The sequence below is a fragment of the Saimiri boliviensis genome, chromosome 13 (assembly GCF_048565385.1).
Source record: "Saimiri boliviensis isolate mSaiBol1 chromosome 13, mSaiBol1.pri, whole genome shotgun sequence".
Lineage (NCBI taxonomy): Eukaryota > Metazoa > Chordata > Mammalia > Primates > Cebidae > Saimiri > Saimiri boliviensis.
Window position 1 is genome coordinate 31,701,409 of NC_133461.1, and position 17,188 is coordinate 31,718,596.

At 34.5% G+C, this 17,188-nt stretch overlaps 1 protein-coding gene across 11 annotated transcripts in view; it reads left to right on the plus strand.

Annotated features, from left to right (window-relative positions):
* PIAS2 (protein inhibitor of activated STAT 2) overlaps positions 1-17,188 on the plus strand; it is a 139,363-nt gene that overhangs the window by 105,258 nt on the left and 16,917 nt on the right. For 7 of the 11 annotated variants that reach the window (XM_039463628.2, XM_074383513.1, XM_074383511.1 and 4 more), the window contains 3 exons: positions 486-657; positions 8,745-8,884; positions 14,513-14,550. In XM_039463628.2, the coding sequence (XP_039319562.1) occupies positions 486-657; positions 8,745-8,884; positions 14,513-14,550 (350 nt within the window). Of the gene's footprint in view, positions 1-485; positions 658-8,744; positions 17,180-17,188 lie in introns of those variants that run through there. The other 4 variants (XM_074383516.1, XM_074383517.1, XM_039463630.2 and 1 more) reach the window with 2 other exon arrangements.

Genomic DNA, 17,188 nt, shown 5'->3' on the forward strand with positions numbered 1-17,188 from the left:
ATACACTTTTCTATGAAAATATGAGTTAAATATGGTATGTGAGACTATCTTTGTGGGCAGAAAAAAATCTATGTGATTAGTAGATAATTCACAAGAAAAGTTTAAACATCTGAATAACTTAAGTGAGAGGTTTGGGTTTTTACAGCTTATTAAGGTGAAAGTTTTTTATCAAGTTCTAGCTTATGGGGAAAAGTCTGTATACCTTCTTTGATATGAACATAATTGCTAGAATGGAAATACCTGGTTCTGAGCAAACTGTGCCACATGTCTGTGAGAATACACAGCTGGTGAAATCACCTATTCTTGCATGGCCTGAGAGCAGTTCCCTAACCAGCAGTTAGGGAGCTGGTGTCTCTCCATGGGTTTGTGGCTTCACTGTGGCTGTGTGTCATCAGGAATCTACTATACTGAATATACTAGACTCTACGGCTAGAGTTTGTGTTACACCTTTGATTTTTTTTTCCCTTTTGTTTCTTTACATGCAGGTTCAAGTGTCCTCAGTAAACCTTGTTCAGTGACTGTAGCCAGTGAGGCAAGCAAGAAGAAAGTAGATGTTATTGATCTGACAATAGAAAGCTCCTCCGATGAAGAGGAAGACCCTCCTGCCAAAAGGAAATGCATCTTTATGTCAGAAACACAAAGCAGCCCAACCAAAGGGTTTGTTAATTTATAGTTCACTATTGTTCAGTATACTTGCAACTAATTGCTTTTGGGATAGGTTTATAAATGTCTCTTTGGGAAATGGCATAAATATAGAAAGCTATTTTAATTTGCTTTTGTTCAGTTGAAATATTTTCAGAGAAGCACATTGTTTATAGGAAAGCAAATTTTGATGGAGAAAATATTTACATCTTTGGAAAGTGAGTGTGTGAGGTATTTATTTCTTACCTGAGACTTTTTGTTATTTTCTTGAACCTATTTGTAAGGAAATTTGGCATCTCAGACCAGCATGAGAAAGCCTGGTGTAATGGAGTGTGGAACTGGGAATCTGACAAGTGTGGATTCCAGTTTTGGCACCATCACTCACTTGTTCTATGATCTTAGGTGAAATACTTAATTTGATTGAGCCTCTTTTTTTGTGTTCTGTTAAATGGAGCTAAATAATGCCTATATTACAGGATTCTTTTCAGGTTTTAATGAGATGATGAAAGCCTCAGTGTCAGGCATGTGGTAATTTCTCAATGAAAATTGATTTCTTTCCCTTCTCACCCTTTCCAGGGAAAAATATGGGTGGATAGGATGGCATTTTACCTGAATTTTAGCATGGATTCTCTATAAGTTATCTGGCAGAAGCCATTATTGACAGTATTAAAAGATAGATTTAAGTATTTAGCAGTAGTTGCTTTTTCAGAGTGGTTTTGGACCATGCAAGGAGATAACAGGAGAGTTCTCTTGACAGTCCACAAACACATTCTTTTAAACTTGGGTGTTTTAGAGTCATCTTTTTTGGCCTCTTGGTCCACTTAGTTTTATAATGGCGTTACCGAGGTATGATTTACATAGGCTAAAATGTACCCATCTTAAGTATATAATGCACAATTCAGGAATTTTAATAGATACATAGAGCCGTGCAGTTGTCACCATGATTCAGTAGTAGAGTATTTTCAACACCAAAAAAAAACTTTCTTCATGTTCTTTTGTAGTTTATTCCTGTTTACACCCTAAATCTAGGCAATCTTTTTATTGTCTCTATTATGCCTGTTCCAAACATTTTATATAAAATGTCTACTTCTGTAACATTTTTTATGGTTTTAAGAATTAAATCTTTTCAGCTACCTTCTTTACTGTTAAAATACTTATGTTTCCAGATATAGTTTACACATATAGTAAGGGCATATATTTACTTTTATCCATTTAATTAGAATGAGGTGGGATTTTTGTGTTTGTGGAACAAAATGAGGAAATGATTTCAAGTGGGTTTTTTCTTGGTGTACCAATCATTTATTGCTCCTTTGAAACAAATTGGTTGGTACATCTACAATTTAAATGACAAACAGAACATGAAGAAAAATTTTGAAATGGTTACGGGGGTGGAAAATCAAGGGAATGAATGCTTAGATGTGATGTTTCTGGATTTTTCTCCCTAATGATATCCTTTAGAATATACTGGAAAAACATGAGTTGTAAGTACTGTAGTTGGCTCAATTCATGCCGGGTTGAGAGGTCATGCCTAGCAATGCTGACTCATAAATTGATGTGATCTTGGAGCATGTCTCTGGTGGCATGCCACAAGGGTCTACCCTCTGTCCTTTATCACGTTTTTATCTGTACTTGATGAGCCCATGAAACAGGAGGGATGGCACATACACAGTGGGTGACAAAATTTGAAATGACCTCACTATAAAGAGGAATAAGGATAGTTTACATCTGCGGTCAGCTACTATAGAGATAAATGTTAAGGCTCCTCATCTAGGCTGAAGAGAAAACAAAAACTAACATTGGTAAGTATAAGGTAGAAATTTGTGATTAAACCAGCAACATATGAAAGTTTTTATTTTAAAAGTCTGTATAAAATGTGGCTACCTAGTTCATTCCATGAAGCTGATATAGCCCTTAACACTCAACTTAGACATACACATTACCGACATGGAAGAACTCTTAGGAAAAACAGACTCACGTAGAAAGGTAAATGAAAATTCTGAATTCAGTCTTAGGAAATTATTTAATTATATATTAAAATGACATCTGTGACCAAGTAGAGTTTATCCTAGAAGTGCTTTAATATTAGAAAATATACTGATAAGATGGATCTTGTCATAAGGACAACTATATAGTCATCTTCATGGATGCTGGAAAGTCATTTAGTGAATTGCCATTTCTGATAGAAACTCTTTCAAATGTCAGATTTCAGTTAATGATTTGAAGAGTTCATCACTTAACCAATTTGTTCTTAGCATTAATAAAAGAAGCATAGACCAGGTGTAGTGACTCACGCCTGTAATCCCAGCACTTTGGGAGGCCAAGATGGGTGGATCACAAGATCAGGAGTTCGAGACCAGTCTGACCAACATGGTGAAACCCCCATCTCTACTAAAAATAAAAAAATTACCTGGGTGTGGTGACACACTCCTGTAATTCCAGCTACTCAAGAGGCTGAGGCAGAATTGCTAGAAACCGGGAAGTGGAGGCTCTAGTGAGCCAAGATCCTGCCACTGCACTCCAGCCTGGGTGACAGAACGAGACTCCACCTCAAAAAAATAAAAAAATAAAAATAAAAGAAGCATAGTGTCCAGGATCCATACCATGCCAGTTTTGTTTCATTTTAGGCTGTATGACTCTCAGAGCATTTCAGTCAATGCTGATCATCAAGAATGGTATTAACGAATGAGTGTGGCCACAGCAGGAGAACAGGAAGGTGAATAGTGGAACCTGGAGCATGACAGATGAGTGGGTCTTACGGACTGAAGCTGTTAAAACAGGAGAAGAGATTATGTAATAGCCATCTTGTAATTCTTAAAAGGGAGACATTGACTAGCTGGATTAAGTTTATTCTTTGTTACCAGATTTAGGTCCAATGGACTAAAGATACATGGACAGACTTTCTATTGGAGCTTTCTGAACACTAGGAAATTTAATCTTTTGTCCCAAAATTATGTTTTCTGTGTTAGAGTGGCTGCTACCTGTCACAGTGTCATAGTGGAGGCTCATGCTGTGGTTATATCATCTCTGTGATTCTTTCCTACTCTTTAGACTTTTGTGGCTTTGTTCCTGGTCATCCTTTTATACCCTTTCTTGTGGCTCAGCATCTAAAGTTTTTATGGTTTTCCTATGCTGTGTAAGTTTATCTTAGGATTTCTTGGCCATCAAGAATAGTAAGCAAATGAGGAAGAGTAGAGAATGAGAAAACTGATTCTAATTTACAGCCCCAAAATTATGTGAGCAACTATTTTTTTAAGTAGAATATATGTGAAAAATAGACAAAAAGGTGTAAGACCTTATATTCAGTAAAACATTTACAGTCTTGTAAAATACAATATATGTTTTTCATTTTGGAAACCAAAATTAATATAAAAATGATTATCTGTTGAGGACTCCATTTCAACCTTTAGACTTGTACATAACATAAAGTTGGAAATGTATGAAGATGATCAAATAGGAAAACCAGAACTCTCTTAATCTGTTTTTTAACTCAATAATGCAGTTGATTACTTTAAAATTCAAAATCCTACCTTATTGCAGAAATAATAATAGCAAAAGGAAAAAAATCATTCATTAAACTTTTACTAAGTATAAGGAATTTCTAAATTGCCCCAAGTAAAATGTCCATGTCTTGTGATAGATACTGTAATCAGTATTTTACAGATGAGAAAACAGGGTGTAAAAGACTTACAGCATACTATGGTAAAGGCTACAGCCAGGAACCTAAGGGCATTCAGGGGATTTTGAGAGGGACAGCAGGGGGTAGGGAGGTTGGGGAGAGATAACATGGGGAGAAATGCCAGATGTAGGTGATGGGGGATGGAGACAGCAAACCACATTGCCATGTATGTACCTATGCAACAATCCTGCATGATCTGCACATGTACCCCAGAACCTAAAGTACAATAAAAAAGTATGTGTGTATATATATACATATATATGTGAAATTATAATTAGATATCAATGAGAAACCATTTTGCCAAAGCAAATAAATTTAAATTCCCTTGCAACTATTTTTTATTAATTTATTTTGATTTTTTGAGACAGAGTCTTAGTTTGCTACCCAGGCTAGAATGCAGTGGTGTGATCTCAACTCACAGCAGCCTTGACCTCCTGGGTTCAAGCATTTCCCCTGCCTCAGCCCTCCAAGTAGCTGGAACTACTATGCCCAGCTATTTTTTTTGTATTTTTTGTAAAGATGGGGTTTTACCATGTTGTCCAGGCTGATCTCAAATTCCTGAGCTCAAGCCATCTACCTGTCTCGACCTCCCCAAATGCTAGAATTACAAAGGGCGTGAGCCACCATGCCTGGCCTGTGAGCAACTATTTTTTAAGAGGTGTATTATTTTAGTAAAAATTATTCTTATAAACAATTTTACAAAGCACCAAGAAGAAAGCAAAAAATAGCTCACCTAGAGAGAATTATTGCCATTTTGATGGCAGTCCTATTCCCTTTCTTTGCATACCAACTGGAGTCTTTAAATGCAGTCTTATAAACTTACCAGAAGAAACTTGTATGCTAATCTTAAGACATTTAGAAAACCTCTGATGTTTTGCTATATTCAAATATAATTTTACATATTATGCTCCTTTCCCACTATTGGAGATTGAATGGTTGCTTTGCCTTAATAAGGCAGTATTCTGAAGACAGGAAGCATAATAAGGATAAATCTGTATGTCTCCAGATTAATAATCATTAGGAATTGGTAGCAAAATTGAATCTTTTTTATACTTTTATGATCATAAAGTGGGAGCATACAGTGAACTTCAGAATTATAAATAGAAATTGTTAGTCCTTTTTCAGACATCCGAGTCTGAGCCAAATGTGAGTTTCATGCAATTCTCTGATCCAGCATTCAATTTGGACTAGTAATATTTGCTGTATAGTGACATTTTAGCAATTCATATTTGTGTTGTGACATTATGGATAAAGTTACAAAAGTTTAGAACATATATGTACACTTCATAATGCATACATGTATCTGTGTGTGTGTTTACCAATCCTAAGAAGAGGCAGTAACAAATTTTAAAAGCTTTAAATCTTTTTATTACCATATAACATCACATTTTTGCATCCATCATTTTACCATGCATAGCCATTTACATTTTTTCATGGAATCTGTTACTCATATCTGTAAATACATCTATTTTTTGCATAGGCTTTAGAAGCATTTTGTTTCTGAATGTGGTTCTTGTGAAGATTCCAATAGCAAAAACCTGCTCCTAGTATTTAATTTGATAATCCTGACTAATGACTGCTTTAAGCCACTCTATATAAAGTTAAATTTGTATTAATGGTTGCAACACTCAGGTAATGGGAATTAACCAATACTAAATAGTTTAGCTTTTCATATGTTTACTGAGGTTTTAGATGTTGATTTACTAATTTGTACCCCCTTTGGCTTTTCACATTTCAATGTTTTGACAGCCAGCAGTTGGTATTGCTTAAGTAAGGAGTAGCTATTTAATCATTTAAAGTTTCATGTTGCTAAGTGACAGGACAGTTATTAGGTGTTACTGTGGTGACAGACAGGTGCGTGGAGTTACTCACTTGACTCCTCTATAGATGTAAGTCAAGGGATCCGGGAAGGGAAGAGAACTCTGTTATTGTTATTTATAAGTCTATTTCAAGTTGAAGGGTCAATCAGGATCAAAACAAAAGAAAATCTCCAGTGTGAAATAGCAAAGGAAGAGAAAGAGGAGTGGGAGAAAGACGTTCATTGTCTTTTTCTTGTACCAGAACGTCTTCTAGTTTCTTTGAGTGACAGAGAAAAAAAACATGATAGGTTAAATGTACTTTTTTTTTTATATACAGCATCTTACTGTGTCATCCAGGATAGAGTGCAGTAGAACATTCATGGCTCGCTGCAGCCTCAACCTCCTGAACTCAAGCAATCTTCCCACCTCCGCCTCCTAAGTAGCTAGCACCTTAGCCATGTTTCAGCACATGTGGCTTTTTATTTTATTTTATTTTTGTGGTTACAAGGTCTCCCTGTGTTGCCTAGTCTGGTCTCGAACTTCTGGCTCAAGAAATTCTCCTGCCTTGGCCTCTCAAAGTCCTGAGATTACAGGTGGGAGCCACCTTGCCTGGCTCTAAATGTACTTTTAAGTAGAACCTTTTTAAATTAAATGAAACTTTATATGTATATATTTTTGGTCTTTAAAAGACCGCTATTAACATTTTAAAAAATACCTTTTAAAAGATACTAATACTTTGAGAAAGCCAGAATAATTAGAGCCACTTCTTTAGCTCCTTCCCCAGCTCTCAGATATACCCCAATCTCTCTCTCCTCCTTACCCACTGTGTCTTTCCTCCAGTTTCTCATATAAACTCTTGTGTGTGAGAGGTGGTCTCAGGTTATTTGGAAAACTTTTGATGATGTTCTGTTCTTCTATGATCCCTACAGAGGACCACTGTTTTCAAACCTCTAAAAAAGATGATCTCTAGATACAATATAACTTATTTTATATCCTCCCAACTTCTCTTTTCCTCCAGAGTCTGCCTTTTCTAACATTGCTCACATCCTGCTTGTGGTTTTAGATCTTGGAGTAGCACTGGAGGCTAAGAAATCTCCAGATTCTAACCTACAGGCAGGTGGTTGATTTTTGGAAGATAACTTCTTTCTATCTTTATCTACCTCAGGAAAATGTATTTTCAAATACTAGGCTTACGTTATTGCCTCAAGCATATTTGTCATAAGCTTCCTAAATGGATCAGTTTTTAATCCAAGATTTCTGAACTCTAGCCTGTGTTATTTATTCACTTTTCTGAGACCATATATGTGCTCTCAAGACAACTGTTTTCCACTTTGGTAGTGACATCTATTTTTAAGTGGTTTGACATTTAAACTGAGGTTATGGAATAGTTTGTCAGAGTACAAAGAATGTCATGCAGATTGGCATGATTTCTTCTTACCGAATAATAATCAGCAATAACAGGAAAGGGAAAGGATGTCCAGAAGTTGTCAATCCCAGTCTAGCTTTGTGACCATGGTTCTACTTTAAGTTTCTAAGACACTTTCTTCATCTTCTAATGGTCCCTTCCAGCTGCAGAATTCTGTGCCTTTGTCATTAAGCTTACGGTAATTAACTGGCAGTGCTTTGGGGTACTAACCTTGATGTTGTACCCCTTGTTTGCAAGGTAGCCACCATTAACCATAAGACAAGTAATGATGCTCAGTTTTGTACATACATTCAAGGATGTCTTTCTTGTGAAGCTGTAGTTGTTTACCCTGAGAAAATGCAGGTTAAATAGGAAGAATGCAAAAAAAAAGTCTGTGTTTAAGCTTGAATTTTTTCAAAAATATGTTTAATTGTACTGCTTCTTAAAATATAAAAATCCTATAGTGTATATATTGATAAAATACCAATTGTGAAGTATTTATTACATATGTTTAATTTGTATTTTTAGTAGCATGAAAAGCTCATTTTAAAATCATAAACCCTCTTAGGATTTCACCTGCCTGATAGATGCTATCATGGTAGCCAGCATTTTTATTTCTGGATATTATATTTTAAATCCTGAATACTCATCCTCATTTCTGATTGTGGCCTATTGCCATCAAGTTTGCCGGCTTTAAAACTGAGTAATTTTGCTCAGATGGTTTCCAGAAAAGATTGCAAATAATTAATACCATTCAAGTTAGAATTGAAGAAATTTGGGTTGTGCTATAGTGAGTGAGTAGCTTTACTCATAAAGGTTCCCTGATTTAAATCAAACCTTAGGGGTCTTTCTATGTTAGTTTTAAATTTTTTTATAGGTAAAAATCACTGATGCCCATATACATATTACATACACATTAATAAAAGTTACATCTATTTCTATTTTGGATGAAAGTGTTATATCTTATTCCAGCACTGTACATTGTGATTGAATGTCAACTTGCTCTATGTCGCAGCTGCTGTTGAGAGCCAAGATATGTACATGTTAAAATGAAGATTGTTATGGGAGAGGAGAGGAGAGTGGAGTGCTGTGTAGTGAGTAGCTGCCATATAGTTGTGCTGAAACTAGTGAACAAACGACTGAGAATGCCCAGTGGTGCAGCTCTTCTCTCCTGTGAACTAACAGCCAGATTGTTTGTAATTTCCCATGCTATTTAAAACAGGGTTCTCATGTATCAGCCATCTTCTGTAAGGGTGCCCAGTGTGACTTCGGTTGATCCTGCTGCTATTCCGCCTTCATTAACAGACTACTCAGTACCATTCCACCACACGCCAATATCAAGCATGTCATCAGATTTGCCAGGTATGTGGAGAGTTTTTATTTTCTTTTGTTTTTTTAATCAAAGTTTATTATTTTTAATTTTAATCTGTGAAGCCAGTATAGTTTTGAAATTTTAAATAGAAATGTGAGGAAATTTGAAAACGTCATGTAAAGGTCATATCTGTTTTTATACATCACATCCAGTTGTTATTTTAACTAAAGAGCAGCTATAGATTCCTGTTGATGAGAAATATACTAGAATAATAAATGTTACAGATTTTAGTCTCGCATTTGGAGAATTTGTACTTGGAGACTTTTTCTTGATTTATTTATTATAAAACTTCACAGGTGAGGGGAGAATATTTTCTCATACTCTTCTTGGCAGCCCATCAGAACTTCAGAATATAGTGATGTTGTTTGGGGTTGATTTTTTTTTTTTTTTTTTTTTTTTTTTTTTTTTTTTTAATGCTAACTGTGGATTTTATTCTCCTTACAAAGACAGGGTCTATCATCTGTTTCCCTAGAGTCGGGCTTAATACTTGGGGATATCTTTTATATGTACAGTAGTTTCCCCTTATCCACAGGGGATAAGTACCAGGACCCCCACTAAATGCCTGAAACCACAGATATTACAGAATCCTGTATGTCGTTTTTTTTCTATACAGACATACCCGCGATAAAATCGAATTGAATTTTTAAATTAGGCATAGTAAGAGATGAACAACAATAATATTAAAATACAACAGTTATAGCAATATGCTGACGTGACTACTCTTGTGCTTTGGTGTCTTTATTAAGTAAAATAAGGATTATTTGAACACAAGCACTGTATACTGAGATACAGTTAATCTGATAACTTAGATGGCTACTAAGTGACTAAGAGTTGAGAGCCACTGGACAAAGGAATGGTTCATGTCCTGGGTGGGATGGAGCATGGTGGAGCCAGGACAGAATGAGATTTTGTGAGACTATTCAGAGCAGTGTGTAATTTAAAACCTATGAATTATTTCTGGAATTTTCCATGTGATATTTTCTGACTGCAGTTGACCACAGGTAACTGAAATTACAGAAGGCAAAAACCTGGATTAAGGGGGAATCTACTGAATAATATTAAGGTGTCTTGAATTACCTTAGTATTAGGACTTCTGCAACCAAGACCATATTACAAAATTTAAACTTCCCTCCTTCACTCTTCTTCCCTCTCTCTATAGCCATTGCTTTTGCAGACATTTCTGTCAATTATATTTGAGCAAATTAGAACCAGTACATTCATGACTTCCTTTCTCTTGGAAGGCCCTTTTAGTGGAGTACAATTCTCTCCTCTTGTTACTAGTTTTCTTCTCTAGAGTTATGAAGTTAATTTTGACCTATGATTTATTTTTTTTCTCCCCTTAGAAAGGTCTTTATTTTAAGCAGAATACTTATCCTGTTGGTGGAAATTTGTGTTACTGAAACAGTTGATAATTAGCTCAATATAATTTTGCCACCTGAAATTTGTTTCAATAATGTGAATAAAACTTAGTGGACAAGAATAAACCTTTTATAGTATACATTGAAAAAATGGCTTTTAAAAATATTTTCTGCTTCTTAAATATATTTACTCCATATGTAATTTGGGAGTTGGTATTTTAAGAAGTTCTTTATAGACCCAGCTAGCACAAGTAATAAAGTATTTGTGAAGTATATACAAAGTCTGATGCTAAGGTACAGGTGAGATTTTATGTCTGTGACAAAGATGGAAACTCAGAGATTCTTAATTCTTAACCGCCTTGTATTGCTTTAACCTTGGCTAGTTGGAAGAGTGTCCACATGTCATCTCAGTATGTGTTATAAGCAAGCATTCTAAAAGAATTTGTTTCCTAAAGACTTGAATTAAAAATTAATTCTAAAGAAAACGAGCATTTCTGTTTATTAAAACAATCCTACCATTTAGCAGTAGAATAGACACAATTTACAAGTCACTTGCCCTGTTTTTAAAGTCTGTGAATCTGGATTTTTTAATTTTGGAAAATTTATATTATTTCAAACTTTGGGCATAAAGTGAGAGAGACTATTTTTTTTTTAGAAATGTGCAAACTTGAGAAAAATGCAGTAAAATGTGTGTGAACTGGGTATTTGGTAAAAATGCATTGCAAGCTGGTATTGAGCAAACAAGACTATATCCAAGGTTGATATTAAGCCAATATTAACCATTATGGTGATACTGGTTGTTATTATTGAAAAACTTTCCTACCAATTGATCACTGAATAGAAAAGGATATATTGTGCTTTAGAAAAATTGCTAGTTTATCATCATATATGATTTATGTAGCAGTTACTATATCTAAATAGTTCAGTTTTACTTTGATTTTATTGTTAATGTATTATTTTGTAATTAGTAATTACTTTGGTTTTATTTTTTGTATAACTATGTAATTAGTCATACTGTGAAGAGTTTTGGTATTGATAACTTAATAATTTATAATAAAATATTAAATAGAACACCAAGAATGAAGAGATAACAAAGTTTTAATACATTTCTTAACATTTCTTTTAAACATCATAAACATGAATCTTCTGAATCTGCAGGAGAACAAAGAAGAAATGATATTAATAATGAACTGACGCTTGGAACATCTTCTGATACTGTGCAACAGTGAATACAAAATAAAACAAATAATTTTATTTATGAAGTGGAAAACAGCTTGATTATTTCAAGGAAAAATATGACTGCCTTATTATTGCTAGTGCCATATTGTCAGGTGCGAATGGTGCTCGAAAGTTGTATCGTTAAATTTGAAAGTGCTAAACATAAACATATTTAGTCATGTAGCAGTTATGCTTTGTTAAAGTTTGTGGCTCATGTAAGGAAAATGTGTTGTCATCAGTGAGGAAAGATGTCTAATGAGTCAGTTTCACAATGAAGCACTTAAAATTTTTAAATTAAAATTTTATCAGTGTTAATAGTGTTAACACTACCTGCTTTTTAGTTAAAAGTAATTAAGCATTTCAACCATGAAATTCTTAGGAGGGCATAAAAGTATATCAGTGTGACATGCTGCAATTGAAACTTATGGTGAAATATGAAACAGCATTTGCTAAACTTATGAAACAAGGCAGTAAAATTTTAATCACTACTGATGAAACTTTATTTCATATAAGAGTTTTAATATTCTGCTTAAAATGTAAAATGCAAGAAGACTTTGATGGTTTTGTTTTTTGTTAGAAAGAATAGCATCTAGGTATCAAACTTCACTTTTAGTGCTTGAGGAAAAAAATGATTTCAGTGAGAGAAATATTTACATTAGACAGGCTTTGTATAGACACCACCTGTGTAATGCTTGGTAGTCAATCTAGAATTCCAACCAAAATTTTAGAAAAATTTCTAGGTATTTTATTATGGTGGTGTATAAGTCACCACATTCAAGTCTCCATGGATGAGGTATCAAAAGACATAGATGAAATAAACCTCTTAATTCTTTTCTAAATAATCTGTGTATTTACTGCCACACATGAAATCATCAAAGAGAATTATAGTACATTGAAGAACTGGAGTTGAAATAACGAAAACAGGAAGAGTCTTTTGGTCCTTAATGAGCATTCTCTGGGGATAGTTTCAATTTTTAATTTCAATTAAAATAAATACACAGGCTTGATATATAATTTTTTAAATGTTTTATATCAGGCTTGTGTATTTTAATTGAAATCACGAAATGGAAATAGTTGAACATTTAGAAAATGAGTATTTTTGAGTGGTTTAGCTTTAGCACACAATATTCCAACAGCATTGTCAATACTTTAGCATTATAAAAAGGTTTCAGTTACTAACATGGATAAGAGATACAAGAAACATTAAAATGATTGAACACATGAAACTGAAAAAGTATAAAAAGGTAGGAGCTGTTGTGAAAAATGAAGAAAACTGAAAAACTATGAAAAGATGGAAGTTACTGTAAAAATGGAGAAAACATACCATTTGAAGCAGAACAAAATAAATAACATTTCCATAAACTTATAATAGAAATACTGAAAATGCAAAACTCTGAAGGTATTGTAAGGGCTAGACAAATTTTGAATTACCATTTGGCAGAAGGGGATTTACTGAACAGTATTATTAATATGAAGAAAAAGTCTGCTTATTGAGTTATCTTACCTATTATTTTAATAGAGAAGTCATTGGAAAAGTTTGTTGTAATTCTCTTTAGTTTAGTATTGGCTCAAATCACTGTATCATAGTGTCAGACTTACGAAATAAAAAATTACAGCAAGCTGGGTGCAGTGGCTTATGTTTATAATCCCAGCACTTTGGGAGGCTGAGGTTGGAAGATTGCTTGAGTTCTGGAGTTCAAAACCAACCTGGGCAACATAGCAAGACCCTGTCTCTACAAAAAATAATAATAATAATTAGCTGGGCATGGTGGCACATGCCTGTAGTACCTGCTTCTTGGGAGGCTGAGGTTGGAGGATTGCTTGAGTCAGGAGGTAAAGGCTGCAGTGAGTTATAATTGTGCCTCTGCACTCTCACCTCAGCAACAGAGCAGACTCAGTGTCTCCCAAAAAAAGGAAGAAAAAAAATGAATAGCAACAATTTTAAATGCTTTAGAAATCGTTGGAATGATTTCTTTCAGATGATTGGTGCTACAGCTTGTATCACTTGGTAAGCATTTTTGTAATACCCTTATTTAGAGATTATAAGAATAAATATATTTAAATTTTTTGAGTTATAAATTCATACTGGTTATTAAATATTTTAAATGTCCCCACTGATATTCTCCATTTTGTATAAAAGCATAATGTCAGACTTTCTCTGTGTGGTGGTTATATTCGGAGTGTCACTGAATGCCAGCATAAAAATTCATGGAATTGAATAGAAATTGGCATGTCTTAATGACCTATGGTTTCTTTTTTAATGTTTTGAAGTAATTGAAGGGAGTTTAGTCACACAGGGAGGTCTAGGGGAACTGACTTTGAAGTTTATTATTAGACTTTTCAGACCTGGAATTTTAAATTATTTATTGTTATTACTTGAATACGTCAGAATTATATTACTGGACAACCTTTTACACATTTCTCTTTTCTAAAACCTAATTGGACAATTACAGTTCTCTGGTTTAGGAAATTAAATTAGCTCAGAACCCAATAATCCTTGATAACTTAAGCCTGTTAGCGCAGCAATTCCCAAGTGTGTGCTTTGTGCAGAGCGTTGGACTGTGTATTGCTCTTGATGTGGGGACAGTGGGGACAGAGAGCTATCATTGAAATAGACGTCTGTTTAGAAGTGATACTTAGATGAACATCTGTATTTCTGAAAAATAAATATGAAGTATCTTAAGAGCTTAAGTATGTTTTTTTTTTTAATGGTTTGAATCTAGATCATTAGCTCATCATTTTTATTGCTTCTCATTCTGTTAAGTGACAAAAGGGGAAACATTTGTTTTGACTAGTCCTTCTTTGGAAATTTTTGGACTTCTGCCTTTGAGTCTCTGGGAGCTTGTTTTATCAGATAAAATATTCATCTTTAGGTTTTAAACACTTCAGATATCACTGATCATGGTGTAGCACTTCCCCGTGGCTGAGTGGTAAGCACTTACCACAAATGTTTTGTGATTTGTGATAAGTAAAAATGATTTAGGGAAATAATTCTGGTCTCTAAAATATGAGGCAACTATTAACAAAGCATTTTTGTTTTAGGTTTGGATTTTCTTTCCCTTATTCCAGTTGATCCCCAGGTATGTATCCTGAATTTAAGCAACTAATTTATATTTGATTGTTGATTATGTCATACTAACTAAAAATGGCCAGTTGCATAAAATCAGGACAGTCAACTCTTGAATTACTTATATTGATGGAAAGGAAGTACTGTGCAAATATTTCATAATTTTATTTGGAGGAATAAAGTTGTTTTTCAGTTCATGATTTTTGTCTTTAATATCTAAATTTTGAATTTTATTTTATTTAGCTTAATCAGTTGCCATCTCTTAGAAGATTTGAATGATTAGAATGAATAGAAGTAGTGCTTAGGGGCTGGAAGTTAAAATTTTACAAATACAGTTTTATTTTTTAGCTAAAATATTCTGTACCTAGAAAATTAATAGCTAAATGTGATAAAACAGACTTGACTCATTAACTTGATTCTTCATTGTTTTTAAAGACATTCAAATTTAGACTTTGGGGAGACCCCAGTTTCAAGTTGCTTTATGTCAGTCATCCCTGTTTTCTCTGTCAAAGATGAGAAACTGTAATAGCTCAGAGTCCCAACATGAAGACCTTGCAGTGAGCGTGGATTGCATAGACAGGCTTATAGCAGAGGCAGAGCAGAGGAGAAGAAGGCATGAGAAAAGTGAAGGGAGGAAGTGACACAGAACAATAGACTTTGAGAGGAGTTAAGTATAGGAAGCTATAGAGGAAGAATCACAGGTCACTGCTTCACAAGCTGCTCAGTCGCCTAAGCACAGGTCCTCTGTCAGCCTCCTGTTTCAGTACTCTGTTTCTGATTACATGAACGGCACTAGAAATTTGGGCCCAAAGTAATGTGCAAAATCAGGAATTTCTTGTCATTCTGAGTTGACCTCCCTATAGCAGGATATATAACAAAAGTACCATTTTTCTAGGAAATGGATTCTTCAGACTTAGAGGATTACTGATTTTTATGTGATCAGTTTAAAATTATCTTGGAACCTGGAGGTTTTTATTTCATACCTCTATTTTGTATACTTAGTAGTGGTCTAACTTACTTGGTGGGTCAGTAGTAGAAGGGTAAGGTGGGGCCTTCAGTTTGCCATAGAATCCTTAGGTTTTACTACTTGACCTCCATATTATTCCTTAATTCCTGTTATTGTATCTACAATAAGGGATACAAGGTTAGAACTTAAGTGGCTGCAACCTGAATACTATTAAGAATTCAATGCATAGAGCCTATTGATGGCAGGACTGTAGCATCTAGCACTACTTTCATAAATGAAGAGTATCTTTTTCTTATGAGGCAATCAAAAACTGCCTAAGAGGTAGCAGGAATAAAATGTAAGCTTCTGGGGTTTGTTCTCGATTTACTCCCCAGTTTTAATGGAAAGTTAGAAATTGATTTGATTTTAGAAAAGAGGTTTAATACCTGACAATTCAGCTGTCTTCAGAGCTCCTTCGAAGCTCTTTAGGAACTGCTCTTCTCTCCGTAACTAATGTTCCTTGATTCTGTGTGTGGCATTGATTTTACTGATGAACCAAAACAGTTACCCTTCCAAAGCATTACATAACTTGTTCTTTTGAAGGGCAGCCTGAATTTTAGTTATTGCCGTCCCTCTGACTGGCAACTTAAACCTGGGACTGTTTTATTCACGGGTCTTGGAAATCGTGTAGTCTAAACAACTTGACTTTTAAATTCCTGTTTCGTAATCCAGTGTCTCTAATGATAAGCTGCATAATCTATAGAATGAGGAATATGAATCAAATTTGCTTACTGATCTTCCATACAGTTGAACTAATGACAAACTTAAAACATCTCTTGCAAGGTATCACTAGGCCTCTTGTTTTGCTGAAGGGCAGTTGTTTCTCACATAAAATATTCTATACTGATACAGTGTTTTTAGCTCATCTCTCTTCACTCCTCTTGGACAATATTAGAATAGTACACTCAGGTTTGTACTTGTTTGGGATCACCAGTCAGGATTGTAAGGGGACTTGTGAAATACGAGCACTAGAAAAGGGGTGTTGAGCAGGCATCACAAGGAAGATGAGATTCAATCTTGTTGAACATTTATTGTAAAACTTGTGATTACCTGAGATAATTTTCTCCTGAGCATCCTGTGATAGCTACCATGTAGTCTCTGTTTTAGAATGAATGTTGTCATTCTGATGATACATATATTTTATGTTTTATGTACGAAGGAGTCCAATGCGATCTTACAGCTGGTCAGCCTTAATATTCATAAAAGGTCTGTTTGATACTCAGTTCACACTGAGAAAGGCTAACAAATACTTTTTTAAATGCTATTAAGCAAAAATGACGGTGTAAGCTCGATTCTTTCAAAATTGACACCCAGCTAAATACAGTTAGGGAGAAAGTTCTTTTGGAGATTAAGTATGAATTGTAATTGGAGGGCCAATATTTAGTATGAAATGACTTGAGTTATTGTTGACATTGTTTGTGCTTTCACCTTTGTATGTGGTCAGCAAACAAGTTCCACAAGTTTAGAGAGAATCAAGAATATGCTGCATTATCTAAATAATGTAAAATAGCTAAATTCATGCCACCTTCCACCCAAAGATGTAGAGTTTTGAGCAATTTTTAAATCCCACTGGGATTTAAATATGTGGCTATTGCTTGTGCATATTTAATAATTTCTAGTCTCTATTTAAAATCAAGTAGCCTCT